Source organism: Neophocaena asiaeorientalis, unplaced genomic scaffold (genome assembly GCF_003031525.2).
Source record: "Neophocaena asiaeorientalis asiaeorientalis breed wild unplaced genomic scaffold, Neophocaena_asiaeorientalis_V1.1 scaffold578, whole genome shotgun sequence".
NCBI lineage: Eukaryota > Metazoa > Chordata > Mammalia > Artiodactyla > Phocoenidae > Neophocaena > Neophocaena asiaeorientalis.
In genome coordinates, this window is record NW_020174932.1 from 14118 (window position 1) to 37098 (window position 22981).

General features: G+C 36.8%; 1 protein-coding gene across 2 annotated transcripts; it reads left to right on the forward strand.

The window, feature by feature from the left end:
- Positions 1 to 2103: 2103 nt before the first annotated feature.
- BBS5 (Bardet-Biedl syndrome 5) lies at positions 2104 to 21676 on the forward strand. 2 transcript variants are annotated; one of them, XM_024761429.1, is made up of 13 exons: positions 2105 to 2137; positions 2342 to 2526; positions 4750 to 4832; positions 6145 to 6210; positions 6879 to 6928; positions 7060 to 7187; positions 9804 to 9939; positions 10853 to 10948; positions 13837 to 13899; positions 15382 to 15516; positions 19688 to 19771; positions 20742 to 20765; positions 20919 to 21676. In XM_024761429.1, the coding sequence occupies exons 2-13, from the start codon at positions 2468 to 2470 to the stop codon at positions 21018 to 21020; spliced, it is 1026 nt and encodes a 341-aa protein (XP_024617197.1). In that variant the 5' UTR covers positions 2105 to 2137; positions 2342 to 2467; the 3' UTR covers positions 21021 to 21676. The 2 variants fall into 2 exon arrangements, with proteins under 2 accessions (XP_024617198.1, XP_024617197.1); XM_024761430.1 differs by lacking the exon at positions 13837 to 13899 and having other exon boundaries at positions 2104 to 2137; positions 20919 to 21334.
- The last annotated feature ends 1305 nt before the right edge of the window (positions 21677 to 22981 follow it).

Sequence of the window (22981 nt, forward strand, 5' to 3'; positions counted from 1 at the left end):
TTCACTAAGTGCAGTTCCTTGAAGCACAATTCCCCTTAGTGACCTGTGAAACTAAAGAGATCAGTGCTCCCAACACTCCCATCATACAATGGTGGGACTGGCATAGGAGAACAGTTAGAGACATTCCAGTTCAACAGGGGGGAAATGGAAGGTACAAATGAGCCACTGCCATATAACAATTCTGACATCCATCTGCGCAAATGTTGGGTTTTTACTGCTTAAGGTTTAAGATCTGGGAATAATCTTCCATGGTGCTCAGATCCTCTGAGTTATCCTTGCTTTTTCATGAAATGTAGCACATGTTTACAGGCGAGTAATTTTTTTTTTTTTTTTTTTTTTTTTTTTGGCCACACCTTGCAGCTTGCAGGATCTTTAGTTCCGCAACCAGGGATCAAACTCAGGCCCTGGCAGTGAAAGCGCCAAGTCCTAACCACTGGACCACCAGGGAATTCCCAACAGGTGAGTAATTTTATCAGCCTGCTTCCCACCAGCAGAATTTTGCTGGGTCTAATAGCCTCTGCTATTTGTTAGAGTAGCACACCACTCCTGATACCAATCTCTGTCTTAGTTTTCTATTGCAGCATATAACAAATGACCGCAGCTTAAAACTACAGACATTTATTATCTCCCTGTTTTTGTAGATCAGAAGTCCAAGCATGACTTACCTGGGTTTTCTGCTTAGGGTCACAACCAGGCTGCAATCCAGATACTTCCTGGGGCTAAGGCCTCATCAGAAGTTTTACTGGGGAAAGATCTGCTTCCAAGCTCATTCAGGTTGTTGGCAGATTTCAGCTCCTTGCACCTATAGGACGTGAGACTGCTGGCCCTAAAGGCGGTGTCATAGCAGGTGGCTTCTTCAAGGCAAGCAGGAGAGTCTCTCTTGCTCCAGCCAGCTGAGATCCAGCCTTATTTAACATAGTATAAACATGGGAAGGATATCCCGTCACTTTTACATCCCATCATCTTTGCTATATTTTATTAGCTGGATGAAAGTCACAGGTTCTGCTCACATCCAAGGGGATGGGATAATACAAGGGCATGACTCAATGGGGGCCACTTTAGTCTGCGTCCACCACATGTTCCTTTGTCTCCATTACCTTCGTCAACCGAGAAAAATTCCTCATGCCTTTCATATGAATATACCCAGTATTTGGAACAAAGCCTGACACACCAGGGTGCCAGATAATTTAAAGTGATCAAACTTTTGATCCCAGGACCCCTTTACACCCTTAAAAATATCATTGAGGATCTGAAAGAGTTTTTGTTTATATGGGTTATAGCTATTGATATTTATTGATATGTTTAAAAATTCACTTAATTCATTTAAAAGTAAAAATAACCTCATTATATATTAACATATATTACATTTTAAAAATTATATTTTCAAAAAATTGTGAGAAGAGTAACATTGTTTTACCTTTTTGCAAATCTTTTTTAACATCCATCTTGATATTAAGACAGCTGTTTTCTCATATCTCTTTCACATTCAATTTCACATCATGTGGCTTCTAAAAAACTCCTCTGTACACTCAAAGGGAGACTGAGAATTAAAAAGACAAATAGTATTATTAAAAATACATTTGGACCTTGTGGGCGCCCTGCAAGGATCTTGAGGACCTCCTGGAGTCCCCGGACCACACTCGGAACCATTGATTTAGAGAACTGTCATGAACTGAGGGAAGGACGGCACTTTGATACATTCGAAAAGTACTTACCGAATGCCTACTCTGTGCTCGCGTGGGTTCAAAGGGAACTCTGTCCTCAAGGTACTCACAGCAGAGCGAGAGAAGAAAGGTTAAGGACCGCTTTAGTTCACTTTTGAGCTGAGGCTTAAGTGACAAAGGACGGGCCAGGTAGAGATCTGGAGAACGAGAGTTCAGACAGAGAAAGGGGGCGCCCTCCAAAGGTGCTGAGCCCTGCCTGGTTGGAGAGCAAGCAGAAGGCGCGAGGACGGCATGAGGTGTGCTGGGCCGGAGGAGGCAGAGCCAGACGAGGAATTTCGAGTTTTAAGTCTACATTTCTCTCTTTCTTTTTTCAGACCGCACCACGCGGCTTGCGGGATCTTAGTTGGCCCACCAGGGATGGAACCAAGGCCACCAGTAGTGGAAGCGCGGAGTCCTAACTAGTGAACCGCCTGGTAAGTCCCTAAGGCTAAATTTCCCGACAGTGTAGGGAGAGGAACGGAAGGGGGTGGGTGGGGAGGAACGGCTTAAGAAGGCGAGTCTGGAGGTGCGGAAGGTCACTCAGAAGTCAAGCACCCGCTCCTGAGCCGGGGCCAGTTCTGCTTCTCTGAGGCACGGAAACCTGCCTGGAGCCTCAAATCCGCTTAACTACACCACAGGGCCGGGAAAGCGCGCACACTACCTCGAGGAAGTTTGGGTCTCGGCGCCCGCCGTAGACGTCGTGCCAGGGGCGGCCCGTTGTCTTGGAGCCGGCGAGACGCCGTTAGGCCGCCGCCGCGGTCACCATGTCGGTGCTGGATGCGCTTTGGGAGGACCGGGATGTCCGCTTCGACGTGTCCTCGCAGTGAGTCGCCAAGATTCCCCAGTGGCCGGGAGCCTATAGAGGGCGCCGCGGCGCGATTTCCCGACCCGCGGGCGGAGCCTAAGACCCTCGCGAGGGTGGGAGGAGGTTGGCGTCTGCTGTCCTCACCTCAGGAGACCCCAGACTGTCCGAGGCCCAGCGGCCCTCCCCAGGCGCCACAGCCGGAGCGCGTCTAGATTGTACGCAGTTTCGGTCCCTTACGATCCCCGGTCGCGTCTTGACCCGGGGGACATGTCGGAAGCTGAGCCCAAACACTGCAGGGACCACCTTGGGCTTGGGCGTCCAGTACAACCCAGTGAGCTTGCGGTGCCAGTTTCGTAAGGTGGAAGGAATGTGGAGCAGGGACTCTGGAAACGAGGGTTCAGAAACTAGGTCTAGAATAAGAACACACATTGTGGGCCCTTAGAAAAATGACTTCACTGTTCTAAAGCTTGAGTCTCCGAGGGAAGTGAGAGTAAGCATTCTCCAAAATCCCTGACCATGCAGACTTTATTTCCGTGGTAAGCTTCGTTTCTAGTTATTCATCTAAATCACCAACAGGAAGAAGGAACCCTCTTTTGGAGCCTCTCAAACAGAAGCCCTGTTTTTGGAAATTTTCATGTTTTAAAGAGAATAGTTAGAAACCTCCTGCCGGCAGTCCAGGAAAAAAGTGCCCATTGGGATAGTAAGTGTTGGAAAACAGTAAAGCTAAGGTTCTTGGGTTGATGGTTTGGAGCTTCTTAGCCAATTCGCATGATTTTTTATTATGAACAGAACTTTCTTAGGTGGAAAAAATGAAATATTAATTTTCCAGGCTTAGCTGTGGCTAGATATATAATACTGATATGGTCTTGGATCCTTTAAGGCGTTGTGAGGGAAGGGAATTTGTAAAGTTATAAGCAACGGTTACATATTGCACACATTCTTTGACTTTTCCTGCTATTCTTGGAGGGTTCTTAAGCAAAGATTCATTTCATGAACATTTTCAGTTTATTAAACATTTATCAGATGCTTACTATGTACTGGTGACTGTGCTGATAGCTAAAGATACAAAAATAATAGGAAATGAGACCCTTCCCCCACCCCACCCCCATTCTACTGCAGGAGATAGATGTAAACAACTAACTATAAAAAATGTGGTAAATACTGTCATGGAAAAAATGAACAAAAAGCTGGAGGACCATAGAAACAGAAAAGTTCATTCTTCCTAGGGAAGGCCTCAAAGAAAAAATAATATTTGAATTGAGCCTTGATGAATGGTCAGGGCCTTGCTAGGGTATACAGGAGGAGAGTATTCCAGAAAAATGAAAAGGAAGAAAAGAAAAAAAAAATTAGATTTAGAGTCTTAGAGGTATAAATCTCATTGGCTAGAAGCAGGGTCTGGCAGGTAGAGAAAGGAGGTGCAAATAGAAAGGTAGATTAGCTAGATTGTGAAATATTCAGTTGAGGATTTTGGACTTCATCATCTAGGTAGTGGGGTAATATGGCTTTTCAACAGTGAAGTATATGATCATGTCTGTATTTCCAGTAGGTAATTGAGTTGGTTTTATCGAGAATGTGTTAGAAGGCTCTACCACATATTCTGCTAGGTTTTTCTTTTCTTTTCTTTTCTTTCGGCACTCTAGATTACATTCTATCAGTCAGCAACCTATTCTTCATTCTTTATTTCCTTTTGTCTCCTTTATCTGATTGTGTACCAAGTCCAAATGTTGCTTTACTTTAATCTGTTCCTTCCATAACTGCATGACTCCTTTGCTTTACTCAGAAACCTCTGGGGCTTCTCCACTGTCCACAGGATAAAACCCATATCTATCTGACTGACATACTAGGTTATCCATAATCTGGTTCCTTCTTACCTATCCTACTGTATTTTTCACTACCTCTCAACATGTACCTTCTTCCCCAGCCAGGCCAGTCTTCCTACATTCTCTTATCATTTCTTATTTCTGGTCCTTAATCATAGGTTCTCCTCTCTCTCTTTTGTTTCTCCAAATCCTACCTCTCCTTTAGTTCTGACTTCTCTCCATGTCCCTGGTCACTCCAGGCCCCACTTGATCTCCAGGTTCTTTAAGTTCTTGAAAACCTTATTTTCAAATGCCTGAGCATTTGGTACTGTATTATTTATACTTTTGTCTGTTTTATATGCATATGCCTTTTCTCTCCCTCACTAGATGGTAAGCGGGTATAGTTGTAGCTAAAAAATTAAAGCCTTTATATTTATTTTAGACAAATGAAAACAAGACCTGGAGAAGTCCTTATTGATTGTTTAGATTCAATTGAAGACACCAAAGGAAATAATGGGGATAAAGGTGAGTATATTTCCAATGTATTTTATATTTCTGGTTTAAATTACAAACGTTAAGTTATATTAGCTGGAGAATAAGATATGAAACAGCATTATATGTCAATTATGGTTCCTGATGCCCCACCCCATACCATTGTAATAAGTCCTTCTGTAAATAAACCCCAGTTATCCTAATTTAAGTGAGCCATCTCTTTTCTGTTTGACCCTGACTGATAGATGCAGGTCTAGTCCTCTGTGATCTTGTGGGAACTTTACACTCTAGCCATGCTGGGTGACTTACTATTTGTCAAACATACCATGTAATGTTCCACAGTTTCTCTTGATAACGCCTTCCTTAGTTTTTAGGACCTCCTATCCCATCTCACTCCAGCATTCACACAGGCTTAGTTTCTCTGATTTTGGATATTCTAGGGGTTTTTTCAGGGAGGAAGGAGTATGACATGGCTATAGATAACTCATCAAAAGAATTCCATTGTTATAATTTGCTGAAGAAATGTGTTAAAGTTAAGAGAGTTAACTTAGTTCAAGATACTAGTTCAAGATATTTCAAAACTATCCTCATATGCTAATTGTATTACAAACTTCTAAGACACATAGTTTACCATGCACAGATTTACTTGACTTTTTTTTTTCTTGGAGCATCTATAGGGACTACTATTTCATAGGACATACTTTGAGAAATGAAGTTTATCTAACAGTACATATTTCAGTGTAAGAACATCAGTTTGAGGCTAAGAATGAAAAGCATAAGCCTTAAACAGACTTCAGCCTAGCCATAACTTCATATGAGGAAAAAGTTTGCTCACAGCAAAAAAACTGGGTATATGAGTATATGGCTCATTTAAATGAGAACTGCTAAGAGACTGCTCAAATGGCAGGGATTCATATATATATGAGAGTTCTTTGAGAAGTGTGATTTCACTGAATGGCTTAATAATTATACTGTCCTGTACTCATACTCAATTGGACGCATATAACCTACTGGGACACCCAGAACAGCTTCTACTGAGAAAAAAAAAAAAAACAGTACAAAGTTTTCTCCTCTGTCAGTTGAGTCAAACCAAGGTGTTGGCAGTGAATACCTGTATTTTTTCAGTAACTATCAGATTTTGTTTCTCTGAGATTCTGAATCACACATTGTATACCTTACCTAGAATGGATATGCGCAATAAGTATTTTCAATTAATAACTGTATGAAAAACATCTGTGGGTGTTGCTGTTGGTACTGGGCCAGAAGTTTCATGTCCATCTCATTCTATACTGCAAAAATGGGTCCTTATTTAAGGTAATTTATTTTTCTGTTTGTTTGCTTTTAGGTAGACTCTTAGTAACAAATTTAAGAATTATCTGGCACTCTTTGGCATTACTCAGAGTCAATCTTTGTAAGTATCTTTGTTAGCATGAAAGAAAAAAAAATAATTTGTCAAGTAAACTTGCACAGTGGCTCTTGACACCAGCAGAAGCTATACTATGAAATATGTGAAAAACTTTAATTGATAAAAGCTTAAGAAACCCTAGACTAACCACAGACTGCCTCATAATACAAAAGGAATGTTTTTTTCAGTCTGTCCATTTTGTCTCTTGGACATATACACTGAATGATTTTTGGTTTCATTTTTTACTTTACTTTGAAACTTGCTATAACCTGTTTCAAGTAATACCAAAGAAGGGAGATTAAATTCTAATAAAAGTACAATCTTTCATTGTGTTAAATTTGTTTCATTTGTTTTTTAAAGGTATCGTAGATTTTCCAGCTAGACTTTTTCTCTTGATGTTGTGGTGCTAAGATTTTTAGTAAATAATACTGTATAGGTTTTAGAGAAGCAAACCTCCTTTTTCCCCATGTTGAGAATATTTTTGTTCAAAAGAGGCAGAATTATCTTTCTAGTCCTTTTAATTATTTAACTTAAATTTGTAGATATTTCATAAAAAAATATTAATTGTATTTTTATATATATTTAATTTTTTAAACTTAAAAGTTCTGTATATATAGTTTTTTCCCTCAATTTATTGTACCATGTTCTTTAAATTCTTTGCTTTTAAATTTTAGCTATTGGTTACAACTGCATATTGAATATTACAACAAGGACTGCTAATTCTGTAAGTCTGAAAAATCTTATTGAAATATATATAGTGAAGAAACAGTAGATATTTGAGGTTGATGTTTGTTTTTACTATAAATGAGAAATTGCTCTTAAAATCTGAAGCTTTAAATAAATTTGTCTTTACAGAAATTACGAGGCCAAACTGAAGCTCTTTATATACTAACAAAATGTAACAGTACTCGTTTTGAGTTTATATTTACAAATTTGGTTCCTGGAAGTCCTAGACTTTTTACTTCTGTGATTGCAGTACACAGGTATGGTAATACTTTATAGATTATTGAATATTTTTAAGGTAATTCTATGATATAAAGGTTTAGAGGGTAAAATTTCAACATGTGGTGCTGTCTTCCTCCAAGCTCTATTGCAAACATCCTGAAGATACATAGAACATGTAGCATTACCATTTAATAAACACTTTGAAGGTATTTATAAAACACATAAAACTGCTGAAGAGTCTATTAAATTAGCTACCAAGGTAGTTAAAAATGAAATAGAGAATTCGTTCAATGTGGATAACCAAGTTGAATAATTCAGTTAAGGAATTAAGGTTATTTTTCTAACAGTAGAAGGCATGATTGGGTAATTTCTCTAAAGAGAAATTTTTTGTTGTTTTGTGGTTGTTTGATTTTTTGTTTTCTTATTCTCTTTTTACTACCCCAGCTCTTTTTTTTTTTTTTAACCAGCCCTAAGTACTATGATTTTTTTTAAAGTTTGGCTAAGATGACAGGCCAAAAAAAAAAAAACCACACACACAAAAACTTATACACACAGATATATATAGTATGTATATATACCATTGTTTTAATATGAATTTCTTTTATTACTAGTGATGTTGAAAGTTTTCATATTTGTTGGCTATGTATAGTTTTCTGTTGTAAATTTCTTAATTTTACTCCTATCTGTCATGTATGTTGCAAATTTATTTCTTTCCTAGTTGTTATTTTATTTTTTAATTATGTTGATGTTTTTTTAATCTATATAATTGTTTGCTTTTCTTGGAGATATAACTCACATAAGATAAAATTTACCATTTTTAAGTTTACAGTTTGGTAGTGTTGTATATTCACCACTACTCAATTCCAGAATATTTCCATCACTCCAAAAAAGAAACCCCCATAGTAGTCACTTCCCATTCCCTCATTCCCATGGTCCCCTGGCAACCACTGATTTACTTTCTGTCTCTGGATTTGCCTATTCTGAGCATTTCATATAAATGAAATCATACAATATAGTGGCATTTTATGTCTGACTTCTTTCACTTATGTAATGTTTTCAAGCATGCTACATGTTGTAGCGTATATCAGTACGTCATTCCTTTTTATAGCTGAATAAGATTCCATTGTATAGATACATATTTTGTTTATCCACTCATCAGCTGATAGACATTTGGGTTGTTTCCACTTCTTAGCTGTTAGGAATAATGCTGCTGTGAGCATTTGTGTACAAGTTTTTGTGAGAAAACATATTTTTTTAAGCTCTCTTAGGCATATACCTAATTCTTATCTTTTTATTTCAGTTTACTTAGAGAAGTAATATGAAATGGAGTATGAAGGGAACAGAGAAGCTACTTTTCTTTAATAGTATAAAAATGTTATGTGTTCCCTCCAAAACAATTTATAACATGAATAGTTTCCATTTTTTTCCACTGGTTAAATATTGATGATTACCACCCTAAAGGAAATTAAGATTTATAGTCAAATGCTCAAATCCTGCTCTTTCATAATTTATATACTAGAAGATTAATTAATGTAAAAATCAGAAGTTTAACAATACATATTATAATTTATATAAATGATTTTGAAAGTTATTCAGGCAAAGAAAACCCTTTAGTTTTATTAAAAGGGTAAATTAACCTGTATTTTTGCGGAGTTAAAATTAGAATTAACCAAAATTTAATCAGAATTTTCTTCTGTGTTTATTATTTATCAATAGGGAGACATGGAAAGAAAACAAAGTTATAGCAATTTTATTACATACATACACACACACAAATACATACACTGTCCTAGGGTATCTTTTGGAGTTGGTACAGATTCATTCTAATTTTCTGTATAAAGGTAGATGTGAGCATAATGTTTTCAGGTTTCAGTGAGAAAAGTAGTTGCAGTCTTATATCAAAAGAATAATGGTACCTTTAACTAAAACAGAGAAATGAAGGGAAGCTTTTTGATAGAAAAATTAATTTCCATGTCTGTTTTTGCAAGCATTGTTCTTCAGCTTAAAGAAAAAAAATCTGCTTCCTCTCATTTGTGCCATACTATATATATTGACTTAAAAATTAGACATCTAGGGACTTTCCTGGTGGTACAGTGGTTAAGAATCTGCCTGCCAATGCAGGGGACACAGGTTTGATCCCTGGTCTGGGAAGATCCCACATGCCACGGAGCAACTAAGCCCATGTGCTACAACTACTGAGCCTGCTCTCTAGGGCCCGTGAGCCACAACTACTGAGCCACATGCCATAACTACTGAAGCCCACGTGCCTAGAGCCTGTGCTCTGCAACAAGAGAAGCCACCGCAGTGAGAAGCACGTGCACCGCAATGAAGAGTAGCCCCTGCTCACCTCAACGAGATAAAGTCCGCATGCAGCAACAAAGACCCAACACAGCCAAAAATAGATTAAATAAAATAAATTTTTTAAAAATTAGACATCTTAAATATAGGTACTGAGATAAAATTTGTAAATACTACACTGAAATGACAAATACAGTACAAAAGACTATAATCACCAAAACTTAATGAGAAGAAAAAATTTTTAATGTACCTTAGTAACTATTTGAGTATATAACTGTGTATTTTTGTAGATAAGTAAACATAATCTAAGAAAATCACATTTTCAGTTTGGATTAGTCTTTTGTTCTTTTTTATAGAGCATATGAAACTTCTAAAATGTATCGTGATTTTAAATTGAGAAGTGCACTAATTCAAAATAAGCAACTAAGATTACTACCACGAGAACATGTATATGATAAAATCAATGGAGTATGGAATTTATCCAGTGATCAGGTACCATGCAAAGAACTAATGAACCTTTTGGGGCAGTGCTTTCTTTGGTAATCATTTTTCCATTTATGATTGGGTTTGTATATTTATTTAACTGTTAAAATAAGCATTAGAGCTCTTAATTAACATAGCTCTTGATATACATAATATTCTGATTTTCATATTTGTATGGTTTTAATGCTCTTTTTATCAACATTTGTTATGTGTAGACTTAGAGCTGGAATGGGCCTTAAAGGTCATCTAGTCCAGTCTCTATTCACTTACAGATGAAAAACTCAGGCCCTAAAGAATTAAGTGACTTCCACATCTATTCTGTCCCACAGCCACGCTCTTCCCCCATACCACACTACCCTCCACATCATGATAACTTAGGCTGATTGAGGAGAGTTATAGGATGGACAGTCATGGAAGCCTTTTAATCCAGTCTTTATGGAATTAAACATATAACTCATTTGGTGACTCCTACATCCATGATTGTAACTTTTCATTTCCTCTTGAAATTATGACCAGAGGAAACATACAAGCAACTAATAGTTGGAATAAGAAAAAAATCAATTTCTAGAGAATAATTTGTCTCTTACTAAGAATAGTTTCCAGCCTTTGTGGGTGTTACAACCTAGATTCGACTGATAACCAGTGTGGCAAAGGTGTAGCATTTGATTGAAGAGCTCTTGCTAAACATGGAATCATAAGCTTAAATTGTAAATAAACTTTGCACACTTGAAAAGTTCTAGTTTTAAACTATGATAAATATTCTATAGGATATAGACAGCTCCCCATCTGAATAACTACCCATAATACTCATTTCTGGTATTTTATGCTGCTGTGAGAATCAGAATTATTCTCGTGTTTAGAAAATAAAGAGTAAGTATTCAGACATGATTGTTGATGCCTCTCTCATCACTCTCTTTTACAGGGAAATTTAGGAACTTTTTTTATTACCAATGTGAGAATCGTGTGGCATGCAAATATGAATGACAGTTTTAATGTCAGTATACCATATCTGCAAATTGTAAGTGCATGCATTTTGATGACCTTATTTTAATGTAGAATAAATAATTTCTGTTCAACAGTTAATAGGACTTTTGGGATTAGATGAGTTTTCTCTCTCCTTAGTGGCAACAGTTTAGCTGAGAGCGTACTTTTTAAATGTTGATAATCAGAAAAGACCCAATTGTACTTCCATTCAAGGGAAACGGCACCATTATCAACTTGCTATTAAGAGAGAAATATACTGGAGTCTAAAAATTTTAATAGTTATCATACAGATTAAGGTGATTTTTCTTAGATTTTATTCAAAGGGCTTTTAGCTACTAAAGTTTTCCATAACCTTTCCAGGAGGCAAGTATTAGTGGTTCTTTGGCATGGCTTCAGCTCACTGACCCACACACTTTATGGCTGTCTTGCTACTTTCTGCTCAAACCCTTTTAAAGCCAGAGCGAATTCATTAATTCTGTGAATGAATAGTTTTTATTGTATTTGGATACAGCATGTACTATAAGCTGGATTCATACTACAAGTTCAGTGAAAGGAATCAAGATGGTTTTTAGTCATAATGGTTTTAGCTTAAATTAAAGCTGTTAAAATTTAGAATAAGAACTAATACACCTGAGACCAGTTTGTTGGGGGGTAAATGAAGACGGTTCTTTTTACTCTGCTGCTGCTTTCATGGTAAGTATGTGATTCAGTGAAACAAGTAGTAAACTCCAATAATCTGAAGAATTTCATCTTATACATTTTTAAAAAACCCTACTTATTGGACCCTAGTGCAAATTAGATGGAACATAAAAATAGTTAATGAGGATCCTGTGAGGCTATCCTATGATAATCACCCTTATTACAGAATATAAGTAGTCTTAAGACTAAATAGTTTCATTAATAAATATTTATTGAGTATTAGATACAATGTATGTGATATCTGGAAAATGTCATTTTTTAAAGAGACCTCTTAACCTATGGGAAAGATGATTCTTTGCAAAATATTCCCAAGTCTATCTTTTGCTAAATTGTTTGATTCCTGAGTTACTTTAAAATATTTGATCATTCATTTGCCAAATACTGAGCACCTACTCTATGCTCAGTGATGAAACTCATGAACCAGTACGCAGTTTCTGCCTTTAAGGAGCTTTCAGTCTGGTGGAGAAAAACAACACGTTAAACAGAAAATCATAGGATCTGATAGGAAAAAAATTATTTCTGGCCATCTAAAGAAATACGAGAATTTATAAGTGTAGCTGGAAATATGTGACAGAGTCTACATAGGTATTTGATAAGTTGATGTTTGTATTGTTCGTTGCTGTTTTATATTGCATTTACATATCAATGTCTATTATGCTGAATAATTACTGAGTAGTAAACAACTTTGTGATTTCTGTTCTCCAAGTAGGATACTTTTCGTTATTTAAGAATACCGTTGCCAAATACGGATTCTGGAATGAATTCAGCCTGGCCCAAACAACTTGCAATCTGATATCATCACAACCTGTCACTGGGCAGTCACGTTCTAACTTCAGCTCTGGGCCTCAGCCATTGTCCTGACTCCCTTCCTATAGATGTATATTTATATATGTATCTTCTTGCCAGTTTCTATCTTACCAGCATGTGTCATCCACAGTTACCTGGTTATATTACCTATTCATAAGCAGGATGCCAGTGTTCTATGGTTCTTAACCAGGACTGTGTGTACTCCTGGCAGGGTGTGAAGTAGTCTAGATGGAAGCCCAGGTTTTCATAACAATTACCATTTAGGCTGTCTGTCTGTCTGTGTCTCTCTTTGTCTCTTTTTCTCAACTTCCAATGCCCATCTGTCTGGAAGTATGATACACAGTCACCTACCACAGATTATTATCCTTCTTGGACTTTTGGTCTGCTGGTTATAATGTTAGATCCTCCAGGGTTCTCTCTAACCCTGCCAGCAAGTACGTTTTGTTTCACTTTCTACAGGTCCTGCATGTCATTATGCTTCTGCCCCTCTACCCTTCTCCCAGGCCACTGGTATCACTGCTCATCCACTAGCCACGCTTCACCCTCATGTCACACTTACCAGTTGAGTTAATTATATTTGACCTATCCTAGCCTTCTTTGATGCCCAGTGATGAATGCCAATACTTTTTTTTTTCAATAAATGCAGTGGAGGTTCTTTCAGAATTTAGTCATTTATTGTGTAAGAAACAGAAGGCACATGCAACATTTTTTTTAACATCTTTATTGGAGTATAATTGCTTTACATTGTTGTGTTAGTTTCTGCTGTATAACAAAGTGAATCAGCTATACGTACACATATATCCCCATATCCCCTCCCTCTTGCGTCTCCCTCCCACCCTCCCTATCCCACCCCTCTAGGTGGTCACAAAGCACCGAGCTGATCTCCCTGAGCTGATCTCCCTGTGCTATGCGGCTGCTTCCCACTAGCTATCTATTTTACATTTCGTAGTGTATATATGTCCATGCCACTCTCTCACTTCATCCCAGCTTACCCTTCCCCCTTCCCATGTCCTCAAGTCCATTCTCTACGTCAGGCACATGGGACTTTTAAAAACTAACCCAGCCGTAGGAGCCACAAAAGACACTGGCTCTCCATAACTAAAGGATTGCTGGCCTTTGGTTTAAAATATTCAGAAAAGTTGTGGACTCCCTGAAGCAGGGGACATTTAAGTCAGAATTTTGTACATATTTCAGAGATGTCATCTTTGTGTTGCCTTACAAATTTGCCACCTATTTCCAGTATGAAATTTTTCATTTAATTGATCTCTATAGGAGTGTAAGGAAAAAGGAAAGAGGAAGAGTTCTGTTCTTCAGACTATGAAAAGTAGTTACTGTGTAAAAGTTGAAAAACGTGTTAAAATGTCACTACTATCAGATAATAAAAACAAGCTTTTTTTTTTTTCGTTTTATATCTAGCGGTCAATAAAGATTAGAGATTCAAAATTTGGTTTAGCTCTTGTCATAGAAAGCTCTCAGCAGGTAAGATACTTTATATTTTTATTAATCTTTAATAGATTTAAAAAACTATGTGACAGTCTATATTTTTAGTTTTATTTTTATAGTAACCAGTTTATATCCAAGAAGAGTATTAGCTGTAACATGAGATTATATGAAGAGTTTGAGTTTGAAGTCATATAGTAATTGTCCCCATGGGAAGAATCCTGCTTATATTTCTCTTTTGGGCAGACATATTAATTATGATTACAGTCATGACATTGTTTCAATCTTTACACAACCCTATGATACAGTTACTATTTTTTCCCCATTTTTTATTCAAGGAAACTGAGACTTGGAGAAGTTAGAAACCTTGCCCATGGTCTAATAACAGTAAGTGATAGGGCTAGGTTTTGATTCCAGGTCTGACTGATTCATAAGACTGTCTTTGAGCAACACAGGTCTATACAGATAAACACACCCTATTTGAGATTTTATACCATCAAACTCAGATTATACTGTATCTAATTATAGACTGCTACGCCCCATTATGCCTGGTTTTTGCATTTATGTGTTTTAATAAATTTTTTTTAAAAAGAGATTTTTCTCTTCTAAATTCTAAATTTAAATATGAATGTCTACTCACTCCTTTCCCCAGCATCATACAGCTAGTTGTATGATGTAAACCATACATCATATGTAGTGTTGTAAAACCAGGATTTGAACACTAACGTGTATGCTCTCAACCATCACCATATGGGTACTTAATTTTTTAACACTTCTTCTCCAACAAACTGTCATGGGCAAGTTTCTTTCCTAATTCTACAAGGAGATAGCCTCAGGTATGCCATTCCCTTTTTTATTTTAATATATAGTCTATTCCTTTTCAAGGTCTAGCTCAGGAAAAACTCAGTTCCCTTGGCCTTCACAATCTATGGCATATTTTTTTTAATCTTGAAATATTAGCTTTGATACTTACAGATGAAATTATGTGATATCTGGATATATTTCAAAATAATCCTGAGTGGATGAGGGGAGGAGATTTAGGGGATGGGGAGGTTACATATGGAACAGAGCTGGCCATATGTTGTTACTTGTTGAAGCTGGATGATGGCTACATGGACATTTATTGTACTCTTCTATTTTTGTATATGCTGGAAGTTTTCATAATAAAAATTTTAATTTAAAAAAATCAGCCTACAGGGCTTCCCTGGTGGCGCAGTGGTTGAGAGTCCGCCTGCTGATGCAGGGGACACGAGTTCGTGCCCCGGTCTGGGAAGATCCCACATGCCGCAGAGCGGCTGGGCCCGTGAGCCATGGCCGCTGAGCCTGCGCATCCGGAGCCTGTGCTCCACAACGGGAGAGGCCACAGCAGTGAGAGGCCCGCATACCGCAAAAAAATAAAATAAAAAATAAAATCAGCCTACATATTGTGCTCTGAAGTAAGCACAGTTAGAGCTGTAGTTTATCATATACTGTAAATACTGTTTCTCAGACTTTTCATTTTTTCATTATTTTCTCTTACAGAGCGGAGGATATGTTCTTGGCTTTAAAATAGATCCTGTGGAAAAACTACAAGAATCAGTTAAGGAAATTAATTCACTTCACAAAGTCTATTCTACCAGTCCTATATTTGGAGTGGATTATGAGATGGAAGAAAAGGTAATTTGTTCAGTGTGTGATATACAGAATTTGCTCAATTGCCTTTACACAATCTATAAAATTCAGATATACACACATTGTGTACAATTTAATTTTAAACTATGTTTAAAATGATGAATATACAGGCTCTGCTCAGTGAGTATGGCCAATGCTAATTTGTGCCTACCACCTGTTTTGTCCCTGGCTGCTTCACCATTCATTCCTGCCCGTCTAGGTAGCAGCCTATCCAAGATGTCCCCATATGCAAGGCTCTTCTGATGTAGAGATTTGAATCTCCCACTCTTTATTTTTATTTTTATTTTTTTTTGCGGTACACGGGCCTCTCACTGTTGTGGCCTCTCCCGCCGTGGAGCACAGGCTCCGGACACACAGGCCCAGCGGCCATGGCTCACGGGCCCAGCCGCTCCGCGGCATGTGGGATCTTCCCAGACCGGGGCACAAACCCGTGTCCCCTGCATCGGCAGGCGGACTCTCAACCACTGCGCCACCAGGGAAGCCCCCACTCTTTATTTTTATTTTATTTCAACTTTATTTTTATTTTACTTCAGCCAGCCATTAGCATTTGGTTAAACCTTACAGGCCTCACAGACACCATTCCCTTCCCCCAATGACCCACAATATAGGACCTCCAGGAGGCTGCTCCACTAATATGGCCTGTGTCTGTTCCTATTCATCAGATCCTCTTCCATGTCAGTTGTGAAAAATTTTGAATATCATGCCCACATGTCTGCTCTTTGCCTTCCTCACGACTTCTGGTTTCTGCACCAGTCCCACTCTCCAGGTACATCAGCTGTCTTTTGGGTTTACTCTTCAGCCTCTGCGGCTGGGCCCCTTGTCATCTGGTGTTTCACTGTTGTCCTCACCAGCCACTTCATTAGAGACTCCTCGCCGTCTGCTCTGACAGTGGTACCCTTGCCAGAGGCGCTCTGTCACACCTTCCCTTGCTATCTGTTCTTGTCCTGGGGCCCTCACCGTACACTCTATTGCTAGTGTCCCTGCCACCCACTCTTTCATCAGTGTCCCTGCCAATACTCAGCATGTTGAGCCATATCACATATATTATCTGTCTCTCTTCCTGCTCTTGGACTACAGCAGGTGACCAGGAAGATCAAGAAGTAGGACTGGACAGCTAAGTACAAATTCATACCCTCTGACTTCAACCTCGTTGTGCTCCATATACTTAAGACAGGGAGACAGACTTTGTTTGTCTCCCTGTCAAATTCCATATATATCCCTTTCCCCTTCCAGCTGAAACTTGTCTCTGGATTGTTGACGCCATATTGTACATACACTCTATTTCGTCTCCTTAACCATCATTTTCTGCTTTCTTCCCAACCTGCACTTCTTTCAGCATTCTCCCTTTCACTCTACCTTCTCTGTATATTCCTCAGTAATATCACCTCCTCCTCCAGTTTCTTCAAGTTGTACTTCTGTAGATGACTCCCAAATCTTTCTGATCTTGGCATACTCTGTAAGCTTACCAGGGTTCCAAATATTTCTTGAATATTTTCACATAGATGAGCATTCCAAATAACATGAATTGAATTTCTCATTTAAAAGTTTATCTTAGGGTCTTCCCTGGTGGCGCAGTGGTTGAGAGTCCGCCTGCCAATGCAGGGGACACGGGTTCATGCCCTGGTCCTGGAAGATCCCACATGCCGCGGAGCGGCTGGGCCCGTGAGCCATGGCCGCTGAGCCTGCGCTTCTGGAGCCTGTGCTCCGCCACGGGAGAGGCCACAACAGTGAGAGGCCCGTGTACCGCAAAAAAAAAAAAAAAGTTAATCTTAGTAATTTAATTAATAATTTTCCAAGTCAGTAAGTTACACTAGGACATGGTTGAGTATCTCAAACTTGGCATACCTAAAATCTTGTCATTTTTCTCAAAAGCAGTATCTTGCTGATTTATCTATTTATTTATTCACTACTTATTTATTTTTAACATTGTCAAAGTCAGATGTGCTCAAAACTCTGGGGTTTTCCTTTTTTATTTTTCTCATTATCTTACTTTACACATTCAGTCAGTTGTACCAGTCTCTTCCCTTTTCCTATCCCTTTCTTTCTATTCAAACTGCAGTTTCCTTTGCTACTTTTGCTTGTAGAATAATGTTATAGAACAAGCATGGTCCTTGGAACCTGACAAACCTGACTTCAATCCCAATTTCACCATTTATTTGTGATCCTAGGCAAATTTGAGCTTCAGTTTTCACATTATAAAATGAAGGTAATCTCTCTTACAAAGTTATTGATCATGTCTGTAAAGTGGCTGGCACATTGGAGACAATATGTTAGTTCTCCTACCCATTCTGTCTCTACCTTTCATTTCTCTTCTTTTCCCCTTCTTTGGCCCTCAGTACATAATAATAACCAGCCATAGTAGCTTGTTTTGTCACCACATATAAGTCCTTACTCCAAAGCCACTTCTTCAGGGAGGTCTTTGGACTATCCATCTAAAACACCAACCCCCGTCACTTTTTTATCCCTTGTTCTGCTTGTTTGCTCACTTGCTTGCTTTATTTTTGGTTAACACTAATCAGTCTCCTTCACTATAAATAATCTCCATGAAGTTAGGGATTTTTATCTATTTTCTTTAATTATTATATCTCCAGCAATCAAAACTAGCACATAATAGGCTCTTAGTGAATATTCATAGTTGTTGAATGGCTATGTTGAATGCCTACTCTTTGCTGTTCACTGCTCTAAGAACTTTATATGCCTCATCTTGTTTAATCCTCCTAAAAACACTATAAAGTGTATCATCATCATTATTATTAGCCGTATCTCACAGTTAAGGAGACTGAGGCTTAGATAGGTTAATTTACTTGTACGCAGTCACAGAGCTCTGAACATGGTTGAAACACCAGCTGTCCTCGGACTAGGGCATCAGGTCACCTCTTGTCAGCAGTACACTTCGACCATCAACTTTACCCCACCAATTACCTTATAAGTAGTCCACATTCTCTGAGCTGGTATTAAAAAATTTCAGTAAACTTCAGTCTACCTTTCCCACCTTATCTGCACAGCCACAGTGTCTGGTTCTGTAGGCTGTGCACTGCCCAGAGAACATTGTTCACGTAGACTCCAGTGTGAATGATACTCCTTGGCATTATTCAGTACAATATTCTGTGTAGCTCCTTCTGTCTGTCCAGGATATTGGATTATTCATCTTCTTCGGCTATATCCTGTGGTTTCTCACCTTTGCTGATACTGATCCCCTCTGTCAGAAATACCCTTTCCCCTAATCCCACCTATGAAAATCATCCTCATCCTAAAAGCCCTAGATCACGTGCCAGCTTTTTCTTCATGAAAGTTTCTGGCATGCACAAGCCAGAAGTTGTGCTGTCTCCAAACTCTTCTATTATAATAGATATTGCATTTGTTACAGCTATTTTTTGTAGGTTGAACTATATGATATTATTAATATTTGACCATTTTTTACTAAAATGGCAATTTCATATAGTTCAACCTGATATTTAGTTATTTATAATTGTGTTTTGTCCTTCACTCCATTCCCACTAGATTACACACCTTTTCTGGTAAGGGCAGAGACTTTAAACCTTTGGTAGTACCAGCATGGTACCTCATACACTAAAGATATTCAAATATTTGAAAAATGAATTAATAGATACCAGCACTGTATTTATTCTGCTTCACCTTTAGAGTATTCCATACAAATCTTAGTTCTTCTTTTTCACAAATTTCCTTTTTCACAAATTCTATTTAATGACTATTTTGAGGAAAATTTAAAACTTGCTATTATACAAAAGTTAGTTTTTTTAAACTTAAACTAACAGATAGTTTTTAACTACCAGAAAATCAGATAAAATCCAATGAGAGTGTTTTTCTTGATGGATATTTCTAAGTATCATATTAAGTTTGTGTAAATTTGTCATTTTAAATCTTTTGATGATATTGACTTCAGATTTAAAAGCTTGGGTTTAACTGACTCATTTTATTATTCATGTTAGTTTTAATAGAATATAAATTATGCAGTGATTTTTGTAAGACTTGAGTGGTTGGTAACTGTGATATCCTTTTACAGGTATTTACAATTCTCACAGCACATTTTACTAAAATTATTTATTTGATTAATATTGTCTCTGATACATTTTAACATCTGATTTAACTGATTTTCTTTTTCTTTTTTCTTTTTTTAACATCTGCTGATTTTCAGCCACAGTCCCTTGAAGCTCTGACAGTTGAACAAATTCAAGATGATGTAGAAATAGACTCTGATGATCACACAGATGCTTTTGTGGTGAGCATCACAAAGAAGAGCTACTAAATTTCTTGTGATTTTTTTTTTAATCTGAGTCGTGTTTAATTAAATAATGCTTTAAGTGTGTAAAATAGCATAGAACTTGAGACTTTTTAGAATGTCTTAAACATGAGTTGGAGAGTAGTTTTTTTTTCAGGTTAGGGATTTTTGTGTGTGTATGAAAATACTTTTAAATTACCAAACTGGGAAATAGTTTGAGAACATACTTATTCAGAGGATTTCAGATGTGTGAAAAGTTTTTTCACACTTTAAGATAACAGAATATATTAAATATAGTTAATTTAATTAATTTAAAGTCTGTACTTTCCATAAGTAATCTTTATGAGATGGACCTCCCTCCTTTCAGTTTATAGGTATATTATCTTAAAATGGATTTCTATTTGAACAGTAAACTTTCTTGTTTCCAAATTTGTACTATTTAATTAATAGCCAAAATAATAATAATACTTTCTATGTACTGTGGTCTATGAATCTGACTAGACTATCTCTCTGGGAATGAAAGTTTTTAAGCAAAGTGTGAAATAAGTATAAGATAGTTAATAATAAACTACTACTGCCTCAGTATATGCTTTTGCTGACACATTGAAGCACTGATTGCTTTGTTTTGTTTTGCCAGCATCTTCTTCTAAACCAAAAGTAGGGGTGAAATTTTATAGCTGCTTAGTCATTCTTTGTATCTCCTTTCAAGTTAACAATGCTAGTTATACACCAATTACAAAGCACATTTTTAGCGCTTAAAGCGTAACTCTTGAAGACATAAATGATTGACAGAAGAAGTGAATTCTGCTACCAGCCTTGTAAAGATAGGTGAGAAAACCATTAGACACACAGTAACAGAATATAAAATACAGTTAGTTACAGAATTGTTCTGTAAATTAATTACCTGTTCCTTGGCCTGTTAACCTATTATATATCAAGTATGTGAAATATAATTTTCCTTGTCTTATAGGCTTATTTTGCTGATGGCAATAAGGTAAGGATATTTTACCTATAGTATATGAAAAAAATTTTCTATATTCCAGTATTTAGTATTCACAAACTTATGTGAAACCTATTTTTTGTTTTTTTTTTCCTCTTCCTTGCCCACCTTCTCTATTCCCATCTCATCCTCTTATCTCCCAAAAAGCAACAAGATCGTGAACCTGTGTTTTCAGAAGAACTGGGGCTTGCAATAGAGAAATTGAAGGATGGATTCACCCTACAGGGACTTTGGGAAGTAATGAGTTGATCTTGAGTTGAGCTGGGTTTCTATTTAAAGATATCTCAAGATTAAAGATACTAGTCGCCTGCTATAAGGCGTGGCATAGTTTTTACATTTACAGAAAAAGCTTTTCAGAGAGTTTTTTTTAATGATTAAGGAAAAACTCATTTGTCGAAGATTTTATTGCCAGTCTTCTAAAAATTATATTTGAAATTGTAATCAAAATGTATCTGGTTTGTTGTAAGTATGTTTATTTTGTAACTAATACTTGTAAATTATTAGTCTGTGGATATTAAAAGACTGTATCATGTTGAGTTTAACAAAGAATTTATGCAGCACCATTAAATGTTTTGAAAGTGTTATCTAAAAGCATAAGACTATTCTTATGGAGTAATCAAAATGCTGCTTTTTTAGTTATAAAAATCTGGTTTAAATATATTTATCACATAGCTCCAAAGGTAAGCCAACTCTCATATAAATTAGAAACCTTAAGCTTGTCATTTTTAGGTAACCATTTATGTAAAAACTAAAAATTTTAGCTAACTTTGGAGGATATCAACCCCTATGTAAAGTTTTGGGCACTATTTTGGAAATAATTTCAATATCGTTTTGGCAAGAATACATTTATTTTGTAAGAAAATAGTTTTAAATAGTTTTTAAATAAATAGTTTATTTGTTGACTTGCTCTTTGTTTGCATTCATTGAAACTTCTTTGAAGTTTTCAAAAATATGATATTATTTTCTGATTTCTTGGTCAGGTAAGATTTGGTGACCTCTCTTGCATAAGTGTTTTTTGCCACTGCTTCAGTATAAAGAAACTTTGTAAGGAACTTTTGTCAAAACATTAACCCGCTTTTTCTAGAGTGAAAAAAGTGAGTGTGTAAAATCATTTAAAATAAGATGCAACTGTATGTACAACCATAGACACATAGTACAACCAAGGGCTAACCTGAGTTTAATAAAGATCAATGAACAAAAGCTATAAATTGGTTTCTTCATTTAAATAGGAAAGGATTTTTACATTTTTAAGGGATGGGGTTATAATAACCTATATTGGGGGAAAATGTTGCTTGAAAAATGTGTACAGGTCAAAAAAATGCAGCTAGGAATATTGTTTCAATAGTTTTTCAAGCAAAACAGACTATAAAATTGCCAATTAGTGAGGAATAATCTCAAAACGTCAAAACACTGTGTTTGCATCTGACTCATTAATCTTTTCAGATGTTAGGTGTTACGTGTAAAGAGAAATGAGTCATTTATTGTTTAAACAAGGGAGCAGCTGTAGGTTTTTTCTAGTGTGTTAAAACCTTTAGTGGCCTCTATAAATGGAAAGAGTCAATGAGCTCTTCTTTCAGCTGTTGTTTTGGCAGCTGACAGTACCATTGACTTCACCGTGATGTAAAATAAGGGAAAAAACTTTTACTGATGGATGGAGACCTTGAAGTTTAAAAATACATAATTCCCTGATCTGGGAGCATTCATTGATTCACTCAACAAACATTTATGGAGGACCCGTGAGGCCCTGTGGCTATAGCATTGAGCAAAACAAACCTCCCCCAAATCCCTGTCTTTATGGAGCTTATGTTCTTTTGAGCATGTTTAAGAATACCAACCTTTGAAATTACAGGATTTTTACAGCCCCACTGAGTTTTTAAAAATGTGAGAATATAATTCTGTAATAAAATATTTCATGAAGAAGTATATGATGCTATTTGTATGTAAACAGAGGATCAATTTTTTTTCAAGTCATGCTTTCTGCATCCCATAATTAATATGGTGTGTTCTATTATAATCAACAACTTAAATTATGATTCTAGTCATATACTTTTTTTGTGTGTATATAAAGCCTGTTTTTCAAATTATACCAGGAATGTAGCACTTCATCCTGATTTTGCTATGTTCTATTGATTACATTGTTCTCATGGGGTTACAATACATCTGTTCTATTTTTTAAATTTTTATTTAATGAAAGATCAACACAAAACCAC

Bases quoted from the DNA above. Each gene is read 5' to 3' on its own strand.
- BBS5 (XM_024761429.1), top strand. From the start codon at position 2,468: ATGTCGGTGCTGGATGCGCTTTGGGAGGACCGGGATGTCCGCTTCGAC. The intron at 4,833-6,144 runs GTGAGTATATTT...GTTTGCTTTTAG, and splicing joins AGGAAATAATGGGGATAAAG to GTAGACTCTTAGTAACAAAT. The intron at 6,211-6,878 runs GTAAGTATCTTT...TTTAAATTTTAG, and splicing joins ATTACTCAGAGTCAATCTTT to CTATTGGTTACAACTGCATA.